Source organism: Camelus ferus, chromosome 1, assembly GCF_009834535.1.
Source record: "Camelus ferus isolate YT-003-E chromosome 1, BCGSAC_Cfer_1.0, whole genome shotgun sequence".
NCBI lineage: Eukaryota > Metazoa > Chordata > Mammalia > Artiodactyla > Camelidae > Camelus > Camelus ferus.
The window spans coordinates 115,287,654-115,300,588 of record NC_045696.1 but is presented as its reverse complement, the minus strand read 5'-3'; the positions used below and the strand labels follow the sequence as shown (position 1 = coordinate 115,300,588).

Sequence of the window (12,935 nt, the reverse complement as noted above, 5' to 3'; positions counted from 1 at the left end):
GCAGATCCCTTTCCAAAATGTAATTTGCTCATTCATCTGCTCACTCAATGGGTATCACTGGGTCCTGATTATGGGCCAGGAATTTTCTACGTGCTGGGGTTCCCACAGTAACAAAACAGACAAAATTCTTACTCTTCATTGTGCTCATGTTATAGTGGGGAGAGGGGGAGGTGAATGAGGTAAGTAAGAAAATAAACACATTCAAATAGTCCTAAGAGTGATGGAGGAAATAAAGCAGGGAAGAGAGATTGAGTAAGTTTGGGCAAGTGGTGGTTTTTAAGTGTAAACGAATGTGGTCTCACTGAAAAGGAGCTTTAGAGAAAAAGCACGAAGTAGGTGAGGAAGGGAACACGTAGCCACCAGAGGGGAGAGCACTTCAGTCAGAGGACCCAGCGAGGGCAATGACCCTCAGGTGGGAGCGTACCTGAGGCCAGTAAGTCATTGTCATGCCGTGGACACAGAAACGACAAATCAGTCAATGAGCTGGGACATCTGTTTACCCTTAAGGGAAAAAGATGAAACTGGGTTTATACCTCATACTACACACAAAATCTAATCTCCTGTAGATTATAGACTTAACTGTGAAAGGCAAAATTTTACCTTTAAGAAGACAAGAATATTTTAACAGCCCTATGGTAGAAAAAAAATTTTTTTTACTTAAATCAAAAAAAGGCTCAAATAACTTTGAAACTAAAAACATTTGTTCATCAAAAGTCCCTGTTCAAGTGGTAGAACACGGGCTTAGCATGCACGAGGTCCTGGGTTCAATCCCCAGTACTCCCCTAAAAGTAAATAAATAAATGGACCTAATTAGCCCCCACCCCCTGCAACAAAAAAAGTCCCTGGGAAGAGAGCAAAAAAGACAAGTCACGAATCTGACAAAGGGTTCATATCTTTCATACATAAAGAACTCCAACTAGTCAGTAAGAAGAATATTCATAACCTAATAGAAAACGGGTATTTCACAGAAAAGGAAAAATAAATAGCTAACACAAATGTGAAAGGCTTAGCAACTCTTGTTAGTATTCGGGAACATTTCTGGAAACACAAAATTAATTCAGGATTCTATTTTTCATCTAAGAAACTGGCATAATTTTTTATTTAAATGTACAATAGCACCAACCATTTGTAATGTAGAACAAAAAGAATTCTTATATACTTAGGTGGGAGTGAAAACTGGTATGATTTTTGGAGAACTTCCATTGAAGATAAGACCCTAGAATAGTTAAGATCCAGTGTTCCAATCCTAGCAACAGACTCTAGAGAAACTCATGGGATTGCGCACATGTACATATGTGCCAGAGTGTTAACAGGAACAGCCTTTACAACAGCAGAGACATGGGTCCAGACCTCAATCTGCAGCGGGAGAGACCAGTGCTCATACAATGCCTTAGACACAGAGCCTGATGAGAACCCAAGGACTGCTAAACGTGCCAATGGGGATGAACCGCAGACACATGGTTCTGAGGGAAGAAATAAGTGACAGAGGAGGTAACACATATAAAATGACACTTCTGTGATGCCAAAGAAGCAGCAGAACTAAACAGCCCTTTATTTAAGGGCACATCCTCTGGGGCTAAAACAATAAAGTAAAACATGGGAATGGTGAAAAAGACATTCTGGGTCTTGATTACTTCGGATAAGAAGGCAAGGATATACTCAGCAGGGAGAAAAAAAACACATTATTTTAAAAGTTAGACATAATGTTCAATTTCTTAAGCTGGAGCGGAAGTACGATGTTTACATTAGATCATGCTTTAAATTGACATATGATAGCAATAGATTTGTAGACATCAAATATTTCATGGAAAAAAAGGGAGTTTATGAAATAAAGTTGACAATGAACCTTCAAAAGATGCACCATAAGAAATAAATTGCATTGCTTTTATCTATTGACTTTGTATCCTGCAGAATCACTGCCAAGTGGCTCACACTGGTATACCAGGAACAGAAGCTAATTAAAATTAACTAAGTGGAGGCAGTGATCATGTTCTCTTTCTCCTCTTTTTTCTACACTGGGGAGGGCAGAGAGGGGCAGGGGCAGGAGGGAGGTGCAGAAGCCCCCCCTGAAACTACATCAGCTATCTGTAATGCTATCTGATCCGGGAGAAAAACTAAACACAGAATATTCAAATGAATCTCAACTCAACCATCCGTTTCAGAAGTAAATTAGAATTTCCCGTATGTATACAGCATCTTAAAGTCCCATGCTAGGCACGGTGACTCAGAAAAGTAAGTATGAAAAATGCTTCTTGAGCTTCTTCACATCCTTTTTGGATTAAATCGTAATAAACTGAAATTCCACATTACACATTTCTTTACTGAGGTGGCAGAGTCACCAGTGGAACAATGCTCTCTTTTACCTACCCAAAAGGGAACGAGTCTCTTTGTCTCTGTTAGTCAAAGACCTCTTGAGGGGAAGGACACATCACTGAATAATTAAGGAAACAGAGCAAAGTGAAAGAAATTTAATAATTTCTAAAACCATTATTTATCCAGACTTACCTTTAATGAGCTGATTATAAGATTAAATACTATGATAATCAATGTGTAGTTTTAAAAGCCAACAATGTGAAGTCTATAAGAACATAAATTAGCTTACTAGGAACTCACAAATGTTGACTACATTGTCCTCATATAGAGGATTTAATTTAGGATGTATTAACCTAGTGTCAGAGTTACACCTTAAACATTGATTTACCAGGAACTTTATTGTCCCTCAAATTTAAATGCATAATTCACTCTGTCCACAGACTTGAGTTCTACTCTTTTTTTCCCCCACATATTCTTTCAAAACCCTAGTTCTTATTAGTTATAACTTCTCTAATAACTAACCTATGACCTTTCATATAAGTGGCTTTCTGGCTCCCTTATACTTCCATCACATTTTTTTATACAAAATCCCCATCATAGATCAATCAAGCATCTGAATTCTTAGCTCTTTTGATATTTGCTGTTTATCTTTACCAGCTGCTCAAGCCTGACACTCCTTCAAGCATCAACTCCTAACTCCGACTAGTGGTGAGATGTCGTAACACAGAAGAACAAATCTGACTCCATATTGGATGAGTTTCTTTTACTTGAAACTTCATATTCTATTGCTTTCGCTGCAAGTTAATCACTAAAGGGATGTTGCCTGAGGGTTAAAATACACATAATGGCCCATCTCGGGGAGCCCTGCCTCCTGTGCCTGAGCCTTAAGCTTTGTTTAGCTCACAGGAAACACCCTGACCAGGCCCACCCGCAAATGGCTGCAGGAAGGAAGACATTAGCACATCCCCTCCAGAGTCTGGCCAAAACCAGAAAATATTTTCAACAGCTTATTGCCTTATCTTACTTTACCTCCTCACCCCCTTTCCCCTCTTTGCTCTATAAAAGAAACTAGCATCCAAACCCAGGCAAGATGCTTCTTTGGGACACTAGTCCACCATCTTCTCAGTCTGCTGGCTTTCTGAATAAAGTCACTATTCCTTGCCCCCAGAACTCATCTCTCAATTTGTTGGCCTGTCGTGGGGTGAGCAGTACAAGCTTGTACTCGGTAACAATATTAGACAAGTTAATTAACCTCTTGAAGCCTGGATATGTATAATTAAGATAACAGCATGTGACATATAGGTATGTTGTGGGAAAGCAAGTGCAATCATATTTGCAAAAGACTGAATTCATATATTTTTCTGGCACATAAGAAATTCTCACACCACTTATGATTAGTTGTAGTTTTCTTGACTTATCTGAGACAAATGAAACCTCATGTAGCTTTCCTGCTGTGTTTCCACACTTGCTGCTTCTCCATCAATTCTATTACATGATCCTTTTCCTCTGCCCCTACCTTAAATGATACCATTCTCCAGTATTCCATCTGTGTTCCAGTCTGATGACCTATTTATCTATCACAATTTAGTGTCTGTGTGAAAGGATACTACTCTTAAAATAAAAAATAAACACCAAGAGAAACACTTTAATGATTGTCACAGATGGCAATCTATCACCGTGCCCTATACTTCTCTCTTCTCACTGTGTCCTCTGTAATAGTATTTATATTTTCTCATAAAGCCTTCCCTCTTTCTTAACTTTGTCTTCCTACTTTGTCTTCTTACAAACAAACAAAAAAACCAATTATTGCATTATGTGTAATTTTCTGCTTTGCAGAAAAAAAAAAAAAAACATCAAAAACCCTATCTGCAGTAAAGCTTCAGTTTGCTTGAACTCCTGTTCTCAAATCAGATCTTTTAGATATGAAAGTAATGGCAACTTCTATTTTAAGATTTCAAATCCCAGCAACAGGAACCTTTCAAGAATAAAACCTATTCCATTTTCTTCTAAGTAGAAAGCAGTTAGAATCTGTCAATCAAAGTACAAAACTTCCACGAGGGAAAAGCATTCCAGAACACAGGGCCATTCGTGGCTCTAAATCACATGAAACGGTGGATCTCTTAGGCAGGCCTTTTTTTTTTTTTTTTTTTTCTTTTTGGTAATGCACTGTATTCCCCATACTGGCTGAGAGACGAGGGCTGAAATACAGCCTGTACAGCAAGCTGCTGGTCGACTGTGAAATGCCACCACGCAGAGCAGATCCTGGCCTGACCTCAGAGAGTCCCTGACACGGCTACCGCCACCAGAGGAAGGTAGCCTCAGCTCACACAGTGCCTCCTCCTGCGGCCATGGGTAGTCTGTTTCTGCTTTCCCCTTTGATCCCTCTACTCCCAACTAGCCCTGCTTGTGATCCCTCCACTGGCACTCAGGTAATCTCCCTACAAGATCTTGTGATAGCTCACAGGGAAAAAGAATGCAACAATGAATATATGTATGTTCATGTGTAACTGAAAAGTTATGCTCTACGCTGGAAATTGACACAACATTGTAAACTGACTATAACTCAAAAAAAAGAAGAAGAAAAAAAAAAAACAGGAAGGATGACTGGACTAGGACTAGTGTTGCAATGTGATGAGCAAGGGTCTGCCTTTTCTCCCTCCTCCCCGCCTCCCTGGCCCCGTGGGGTGATCTTAGCAATGATGCTGGCTCACCTCACCTCCCAGATAAATCTTTCATCCCCATCTCTTCACCCTCAGACTAGAGCCCATTCTGGGCCAGAACATCCAAAACAACGTCTGAAACGTAAATGACTCTTATTCTATTTTTTGTGGACAAGGTTCCATCTCTGTTAATGAGTTTAACTGAAACAGAGGAGGCTGGGGAAGGGGCACCTGAGTAAAGCAGAGCCTTTTTCCCATCCTTTGCTTTTGGTATTAGTAGTAAATTTTCCTTTCTAAACACAACCCCCACCCCACGCCAGAAATACGTGTGCATACACACACACACGCGTATACGCGTACACGCGTACATGTGTACACATAACGTATTTTAAAAACTTGAATAGAGCTTATTTTTGCTTCTGGGTCCCTAAAAATATATTATAGACTTTGTTTAAAATTGCAATGGAAGACAGAAAAGAAAAGGTGTTCTGAAACTAAAAGATAAACTAGTCCCAGAAAACTGCAGGGAAAAAAAAAAGTTTAAAAAGGGGAAAAACAAACAAACAAACAAAAGAAAAGTGCCAGGGCACTGGCCAGAGGCAAGAGGCTTTCTGATGGGTTTATCTTGCCATAAAGACCTACCTCAATGGCTGCTCACCATCTAACCCTGGCTTCCCAGTTTAGTGCTTAACATGCAGGAAGGTGGCGGGGAAATGGTTAATGCAGTCCAATTCCAAGGAGACAGAACACAGATAGCTTTTCGCTAGCGTTGCTGTCCCAGAAGGACATTGGTTACGGAAGATAAGAAGCAATTCAAGCAGATACGGCTTCTGCGTGTTCATTTCAGCAGTGCTCAAAAGTTCTTTTATCAATGAAAACCATATGGGTTTCTATGTAATGCTTCCCACCAGAAGTGCCAGGATTATTCCGTTATTTTGCAGTGTACATTTGTCCTCTGGACTTCCCGTGATTGTAACATCGTCATGAAACTATAGAATGAAGAATAGCAACAGAGCTAGCTAACAGATAAAGGTGTGTGTCACTTTGTTTTAGAAAGGACCTGTTAGGTTTGTTTTCCTAGAAGCAGACTCTGAGATAAAGACGATACTGTACAAGTGATAATTAAAGACATGCTCCCAGGAAAAACCGGTAAACTTGCAGGGGAAGCAGTGGGGAGAAACGGAAGAAGACAATCAAGGGTGGGATTTCAGGGCCCCCGCCTGTGCAGAATGACTTCAGCCTGATCCTACGGGGTTGTCTGGAGTGTAGGCGATGCCATGGTTCATCCTGATCCAAGGTAAGGGAGCTAGGCTTGTGTATTCCCTCATCTGTCAATCATTGCCAAGGACCTATCCAGGGCTCTTAAACTTCCAGAGACTTCTGGTTCTCTGCCTGGGGTCTAGCAGCCCGACGGCTCTTTGATGAAGAAGAGTCAAAGGTTTAGACTGTAGGAAGCAAAAGCACACCAAAGCTGGGACGCCCACACAGATACAGTCAAGGAGATCGAGGGAATCTGGGTGGATAACAGTTTCCACTAGAGGCCCTTTAAGCAGCCATGACATAGGAACTGGAAATTTTAAGCTTAGTGTTTGATTTGGCATAAATAAGAATTGGAGGAAAACATAAATAATAATTGGAGAAAACCTTAAATAAGAATTGGGGAAAAATCAGTAAGAATTGGAGAAAAACAAATAAGAATTAGAGAAAAACTTAAATAAGAATTGGAGAAAAAACATAAATAAGGATTGGAGGAAAAAACGTAAAAACTAAATTAGAGGAGTCCCTCCACCTTGCCCTATGCCCAATAAATGATCTTAAAACTTTTTTCAATTTCTTCAATCCTATGTTCATTTATAATGTCATTCAGTCATCAGAGCTTCCAGCCATGACCCATGAAAAGAAGAAGCAAAATCTATGACTTAGGATACAACTGCCCTTTGAAATTAGCTAGTGAGCCGTAACGATAATCATATATACACGTTTAAAAAAAAATGCATGGACATCAACCCACATTTATGGATCATGTAGTCGATCCATACAGTACAACATTAAACCGCTCATTTGTCACCACTGGTAAAACCAACAGTTAATTCAAGTTCTAACCTTTCTTAACCAATATTAAATAGTTGGGTAGTTGTGACACTCTCTAGCCCAGGCTTAAAAAGATACATCTGTCTTAATAGAGTTTGGAACGCAAAAAAGAAACCCTGAGCAGCACACTTGTCACTGCTCACACACACCAGGGGTCTGTTGTACCTCCATCAGACAAGCACATACTCGAACCCCACCAGCTATTTCTCCCAGGGACGAGAACGTAGCTCACCAATAAGCTTTCATCCATTGTTGTTCCAGGCCCAACAGACGCCTGGAGTGGTCACTGTGGGCTCTCTAAGCAATGAGGCTTCTCACCTTTTTCAGCTTCAGCCTCCAAGCCCCATTACTTCTGCACAGGTCTTCACTTCAGCACCCTTGGCACCAGGAGCCCACATACACATAAAACAGGACAACGGCATACCTACTACATGAGCCACATTGACTTCCAGACCACCTCTAGAAATTTCCAGCTTCTTTAAGTTTTCTCTTCTACCCCAGGACGCTATGCTCAGTGTGATCCGCCCAAAGGCAGCCCTTCCTCCCACAGAGGAAGACATCGTTCTCAGCCAAACTGGACTTTTCTAACCCAGGTGACTATTAAGCAGCAGAAACAATGCTAAAACTCTCCTGGTGAAGCAAACTAACCTGTCTTCAGACATAAACCTTCTAGACCCAGAAGAAAGAAATAAAAAAGATAAGCATCAAAGTCCCAGAGTCATCTTCCATAAACACTGACATACATGGACCATCAACTTCCAATCCTTCATCCTGAAGTGGTTTTTCATCAAAAGCATGCATGACACCTAATTGTGGATTGAGTCTCTTCTGAAGACATCAACCTAGAGGCACTGATATCAATGCAACTTCACATTGTAAACAAATTTTAATTTTTCAGGTCAGGAGAAGCAGTAATTTGGCAGCTTTGACTGAAACATAATAAACATTTTACTGCAAAAGTTCACAGAAACTCTCCATCATCTTTTAATTAAAAAAAAAAGATGACACAAGGAATAAAGTTATTCAAAGTGGCTCTGAGGTCCACTTTAGCATGGGCAAGAAGGGAAGAGGGTAATTTGAGTCTGAGAATAATTTACTGACATGTCAGTAATTTTATAACAGAATTAAATGAATAAATAAAATTACAGAGCAAAGAAAAGATTAAAAAGTCACAAACTACTCTATTCTGTTGACAGAGCTGGGGAGACTCGTAAGAAGGGACCTTACTTTTCTTTGGAGACTCCTAGTCTCACCTTCAAATAGTCCACAAGCTCTATGATGTAGTCAGAAGACAGATTTTTCATCCATCAACATCCTCTTGTTGCTGAAACATGGCCTCTGTACTCTGCTTACCGAATTGAGACTCAGGAGAGTTTTGGATGAAGTAGAAAAGGCAGCTTTATTTCTTTGCCAGGCAAAGGAGGTCACAGTGAGCTAATGCCTCTAAGACTGTGAGCCTGCTGGGGAGAGAAGGCAGCGGGTTTTACAGTAAAAGTTCAAGAGTTTAAGGGGCAGAGCTAGTTTCCATAGAGGTCAAATATGAGGTAACAACTTGTTGCAAAGTTGTTCTTGTTTTTGCAGGTACAGCGGTCCCCTTCCCTTTGCTGGAAGTTCACCTCCAGCTTTGGGGCTCTTCTAATAATATTCTTGTGTCTGGAACAAAGGGTGCTAGGAAGGAGGTCTGTAGAAAAAATGTTCTAGAGAAAAACTTGTGCAATTTAAAGTCAGGTTGATAAATGCTTCAAGCATTTTAGGCAGCCTGAGGTCTCAGACCTCTTGCTGCAGGCTGAGACTTGCACCTCAACCAACAGGATACAAGGAAACCACAGGAGGCTAAAAATAACTGCAGATATTCACAGTTGGGGCAAGTTATGAACAACAAGATGCACAGAACACCCAACTGCCATTTCTGAGGTGTCAGGGTCAGGAGAAGGGCACTGGGGTCAAGAGCAGGGCACTGGGCATGATCGATGCAGCACGCAGCATTACAAGGGGTTGCACAGACCCCTGCCCCGCCTCAAAACTCCCTCCTCTCCAGCCTAATTCTGGTCACTAAGAGCATGAAAAAAAACCTTTAAACCATTATACAGTTAAGCAGTTACAAACACCATTTACAGATATCAGATGGCCACCAATGACGACCATAGGGTCCTGCTCAGTTACACTCTGATTTTTTCGGGTGATACAATGAGGAAATAGAAGCCTGGAGTATAATATAATCAGAAGTGTTCCTGAGGAGGGGGATTTGAGTGTTTGCCACTCCCACCTTTTCTTTTCTCTTCATAGGTACCAGATACAGCTGAGGTTAATGATGGAAGGAAAAAACAGAGTATAGCCTTGTGACAAACTTCTTGATGTTTCTTCCCACTTGCAGACTTGAAAACCACTAATTTGGTCTCAGAAATGTGTCCCTTTGCTAATATAGCCTGAAGAGTTGGCAAGTTTCACTTTTATAACAGCTATGCTAGTTTTCCCTAGGTTTTTCCAGGTGTCAAATTATGCCAGCAAACTTGATGCTGGATAATATTATAGCCAACAGTTGGCGTACTCAGAGATTTGAAAAAGATACTGATGACTGGCCTAAAAAACAAGGTATTTTAACTAATTAATTAGGGCTTGATTTAAAAATAAAGCTCTGTTTCAGTTCAAGGTTTAGTCAACTGGTTTTAATTTATAACCTAATTAATTAGTGGCTTCATTTTTTTTTCTAATGGGAACACTCAGAGAGATTATTTTCAAGTTGTGTTATCATGGGACTCAGGAAGTCCTGCAACGCACGTTGCATCAATATTTATAAATGGAAGAAGCAGAATTCTTGCATCTGTCTTCAACATATGTGAGCTAGAAACTGTGTTATTAAAAATAAGTGTCTAGAGAAAAATCACGTATTTTATCTACTCCACTAAACTTATAAACAGAATGCACACAGAGTAACAAACAACATACAAATAAAATGGCATAGAAGTTTGGAAGGGAGAAAGAGAAAACATGAGAGTGATCTCTGACGGGAGTAAAGGAGGAAGACTTCAGTGGAAAATGGCTTTGAAGCCTGGACTTGAGAGTTGGGTAGGACCCCAAAAATGGAAGGGGTGCTGAGAGGCACATCAGACAAGGCAATGACATATAAAAATTGACGGGATGAGAAAGGCATGGAGGTAGCAGAGCTTTTTCAGCCGACTGAGCGTTCTGTAATTTATCTGGGAGTATTGAATAGGAGTAGGTGATAAACCAAGGAAGGTTATTTTAAGGTAAGCTCACCAAAGACCTTGAATGTGTTTTTTGAATGGGTGGGAAATGACATCATAGACAGTCTTTAGAAAGTTTAATCCAACATTCATGTGGAGAGACGGTTGAATAGGGAAGAAAGGAGAAGAAACAGAAACTAAGACATGTCTGAACAATGGCCCAGGCAACATTTAATGAGTAGAGAAAAACAAAATGTGAACTAAAATGACTGAGACTGCAAAATAGAAGAATTAAACGGAATTAGCAAGATATCTACTGATTCACATGCCATACCTTAAAAAAAAAACTATTTCTTTATGGAACACCTTTTAGCAAATACATTTATAATAATTCATAAAGGGCTGAATTATTTATGATAAAAGATAACCATGAGAGTCTTAGAGAAATCAGACTTGGAAGTAAGTGCTGATTTTTTCAGCCTTTTCGAACTTCGTATCTATGAGGATATATTCAGCTTAATATTTTATATGGATAAAATTATACACACATATCTCATTTCCAAATTATTTTTCAATTTTATATTTAAAGTAATGTTTCAAAAAGGTAAGGAAATACAATAATAGAGAACCACAGATGTGTGTAGCTTTTAGTTTAATGGGAGAAAAGATCCACAATAATAATTTTAGAAAACATAGAAGCATTTTAAGCTTGGTCATTAAGAAGGAAATTTAGGAGAAATGAGCTGGCAGGTACTGTATAATATATTCCCAACTGGATCACTTACATGTGAATAAAAAATATAACTGGACCAAATTCTATAATTGGATTTAATGACAGTGGAGCAATGTCACTGTTCAGAACTAAAGAAAGTGGGATTTCTGCCCAATAGACAAGAGACTGGAGTCTCAAATAATTTCCATTGGCTTGCATCCTGGAAGAAAAAAAAAATCACAAGCATCAATTTATGCCCTTAGTGAATTTATGACTATATGAATGTATGTGCTTTAAAGCACAAACTAGGTATTATGACTTAGGTAAAGTAAATAAATATTTAGGGACTTGAAAAGTGAATTCTAATTTCTAATAAACCACACCCAGTTTCTCTAGAGTTTCTCCTGGTTTCTGAGGCAAATACAGATCTATTCAATTTCAAAACTATGTATTATTTATTCAACTTCTTTAATGATTATGGATAAGTTCAGTCTGTTGTCTAATGTTCAGAAAACTCTTAATAGGAATTCTCTCTGTGACTGACCTAAATGGAACAAGGCATCCTTGAGTTCACCCACCGTGCTCAAAAAAGTATTTCCAATGTCGCCTTTATAAAGGTGCTTGAAGAGAATGACCCCAGAAAAGGCAGTGGTTTCTAAATGAACTTCAACTATTTTTTAATGGGAATCTGGGGTCACACAGACTTTTCTACAGGAGGTCACTATAAAATAAATACTGGTTCCCACTGTGGACAAACATCCAGCCCTCTTAACAGCAAATGCTGGACAAGCCATTTTATAGATCTGGTTGAAATGTTATTGCATGTGTGAGAATGAGAAAAGTGAGAAAGGGCTCTGGAAGGGTTCTTTAAAGGAGAAGTATAGTGCTTGCAAATACCAAACATTGTACACATGGTTATTGGATGGGTCAGTCACGTGGAGTATCAAAAATAGAAACATTAAACAGGAAGAGTTTGCATTTTACATTTTTAAAGCCAAAGGTTTTCCTAAGCTGCCTGAGCATTTCCTGCAAGGTTTGCATAGGAGACAACTTCTCCAGGTTAACTAGAATAGTTCCTGTTTATGAGTATCTGCCATGTGCCAAGCATTTATTGACTGTAATGCTGATCCACTACACAAATATGAAGTTTGGTGTTGTTATTCCTGTTTCACGGGTGAGGAAACTGATGCTCAGAGAGTGTATTTACTTAAAGTCACAGTACATGTAGAACAAATATTTAAGGCTGACCAAAAAGTATGTAAGTTGAAAGAAAATAGAGAAGTCTGCGGATTTTTTGATTTCTAATAGTAGAGTATTTCTATTTTGATATATACCCTTACCTTTTTCCAATTTAAAAAATGCCCAAATAAGGCCTTCTAACTTGATTTTGATTTTTAAATTTTTCTTTTGTCCTTTTTGGTGGGGGATAAGGTTTATTTATTTTAATGGAGATACTGGGGATTGAACCCAGGACCTTGTACATTTTAGGGATGCACTCCACCACTGAGCTATACCCTCCCCCTGTTTTTTTGTTTAAGATTATGTAATTAACTGTATTGATTAAAATCAGTTATATAAAACCAACGGATATAAAATCAATCATATCAGTATAATACACTGGTTTTTAAAAGGACAAATTAGTGGATTCAGTATGCTTTATTTTTATTTTTAATGTAAAATTTTTAAATGTTAATTTCATAATAAGCTAAATTATATTTACTCATAAAATATACTAGATGTATCAGTTATTTATTCTATCACTTTGTTAAGGAAAAAATGAAAACATGGTAATTAAATAAAATTTTCTAACTAAATATGGATTACTATTTTGGATAAGTCTGGACTAATGCTATGAATTCCTATGCAGACATGCATAACATATTGCCAAATGATAAAGTTTTTAAAAACTACAGATAATAAACTCTTAAGAAATTTCTAAGGTGGTTGGCACAATTTCTAAACTCAATATTTGAA

The 12,935-nt window shown here is 38.8% G+C and overlaps 1 protein-coding gene across 4 annotated transcripts in view; it reads right to left on the bottom strand.

The window, feature by feature from the left end:
- Positions 1-12,935, bottom strand: part of ZNF385D (zinc finger protein 385D) — a 290,314-nt gene that overhangs the window by 137,927 nt on the left and 139,452 nt on the right. Inside the window, exon 3 of one of the 4 annotated variants that reach the window (XM_032488691.1) lies at positions 425-501. The exons of the other annotated variants lie outside the window; for them this stretch is intronic. Coding sequence (XP_032344582.1) covers positions 425-448 — 24 coding nt within the window. The 5' untranslated portion in view covers positions 449-501. The remainder of the gene's footprint in view (positions 1-424; positions 502-12,935) is intronic. 4 annotated transcript variants of the gene reach the window in all.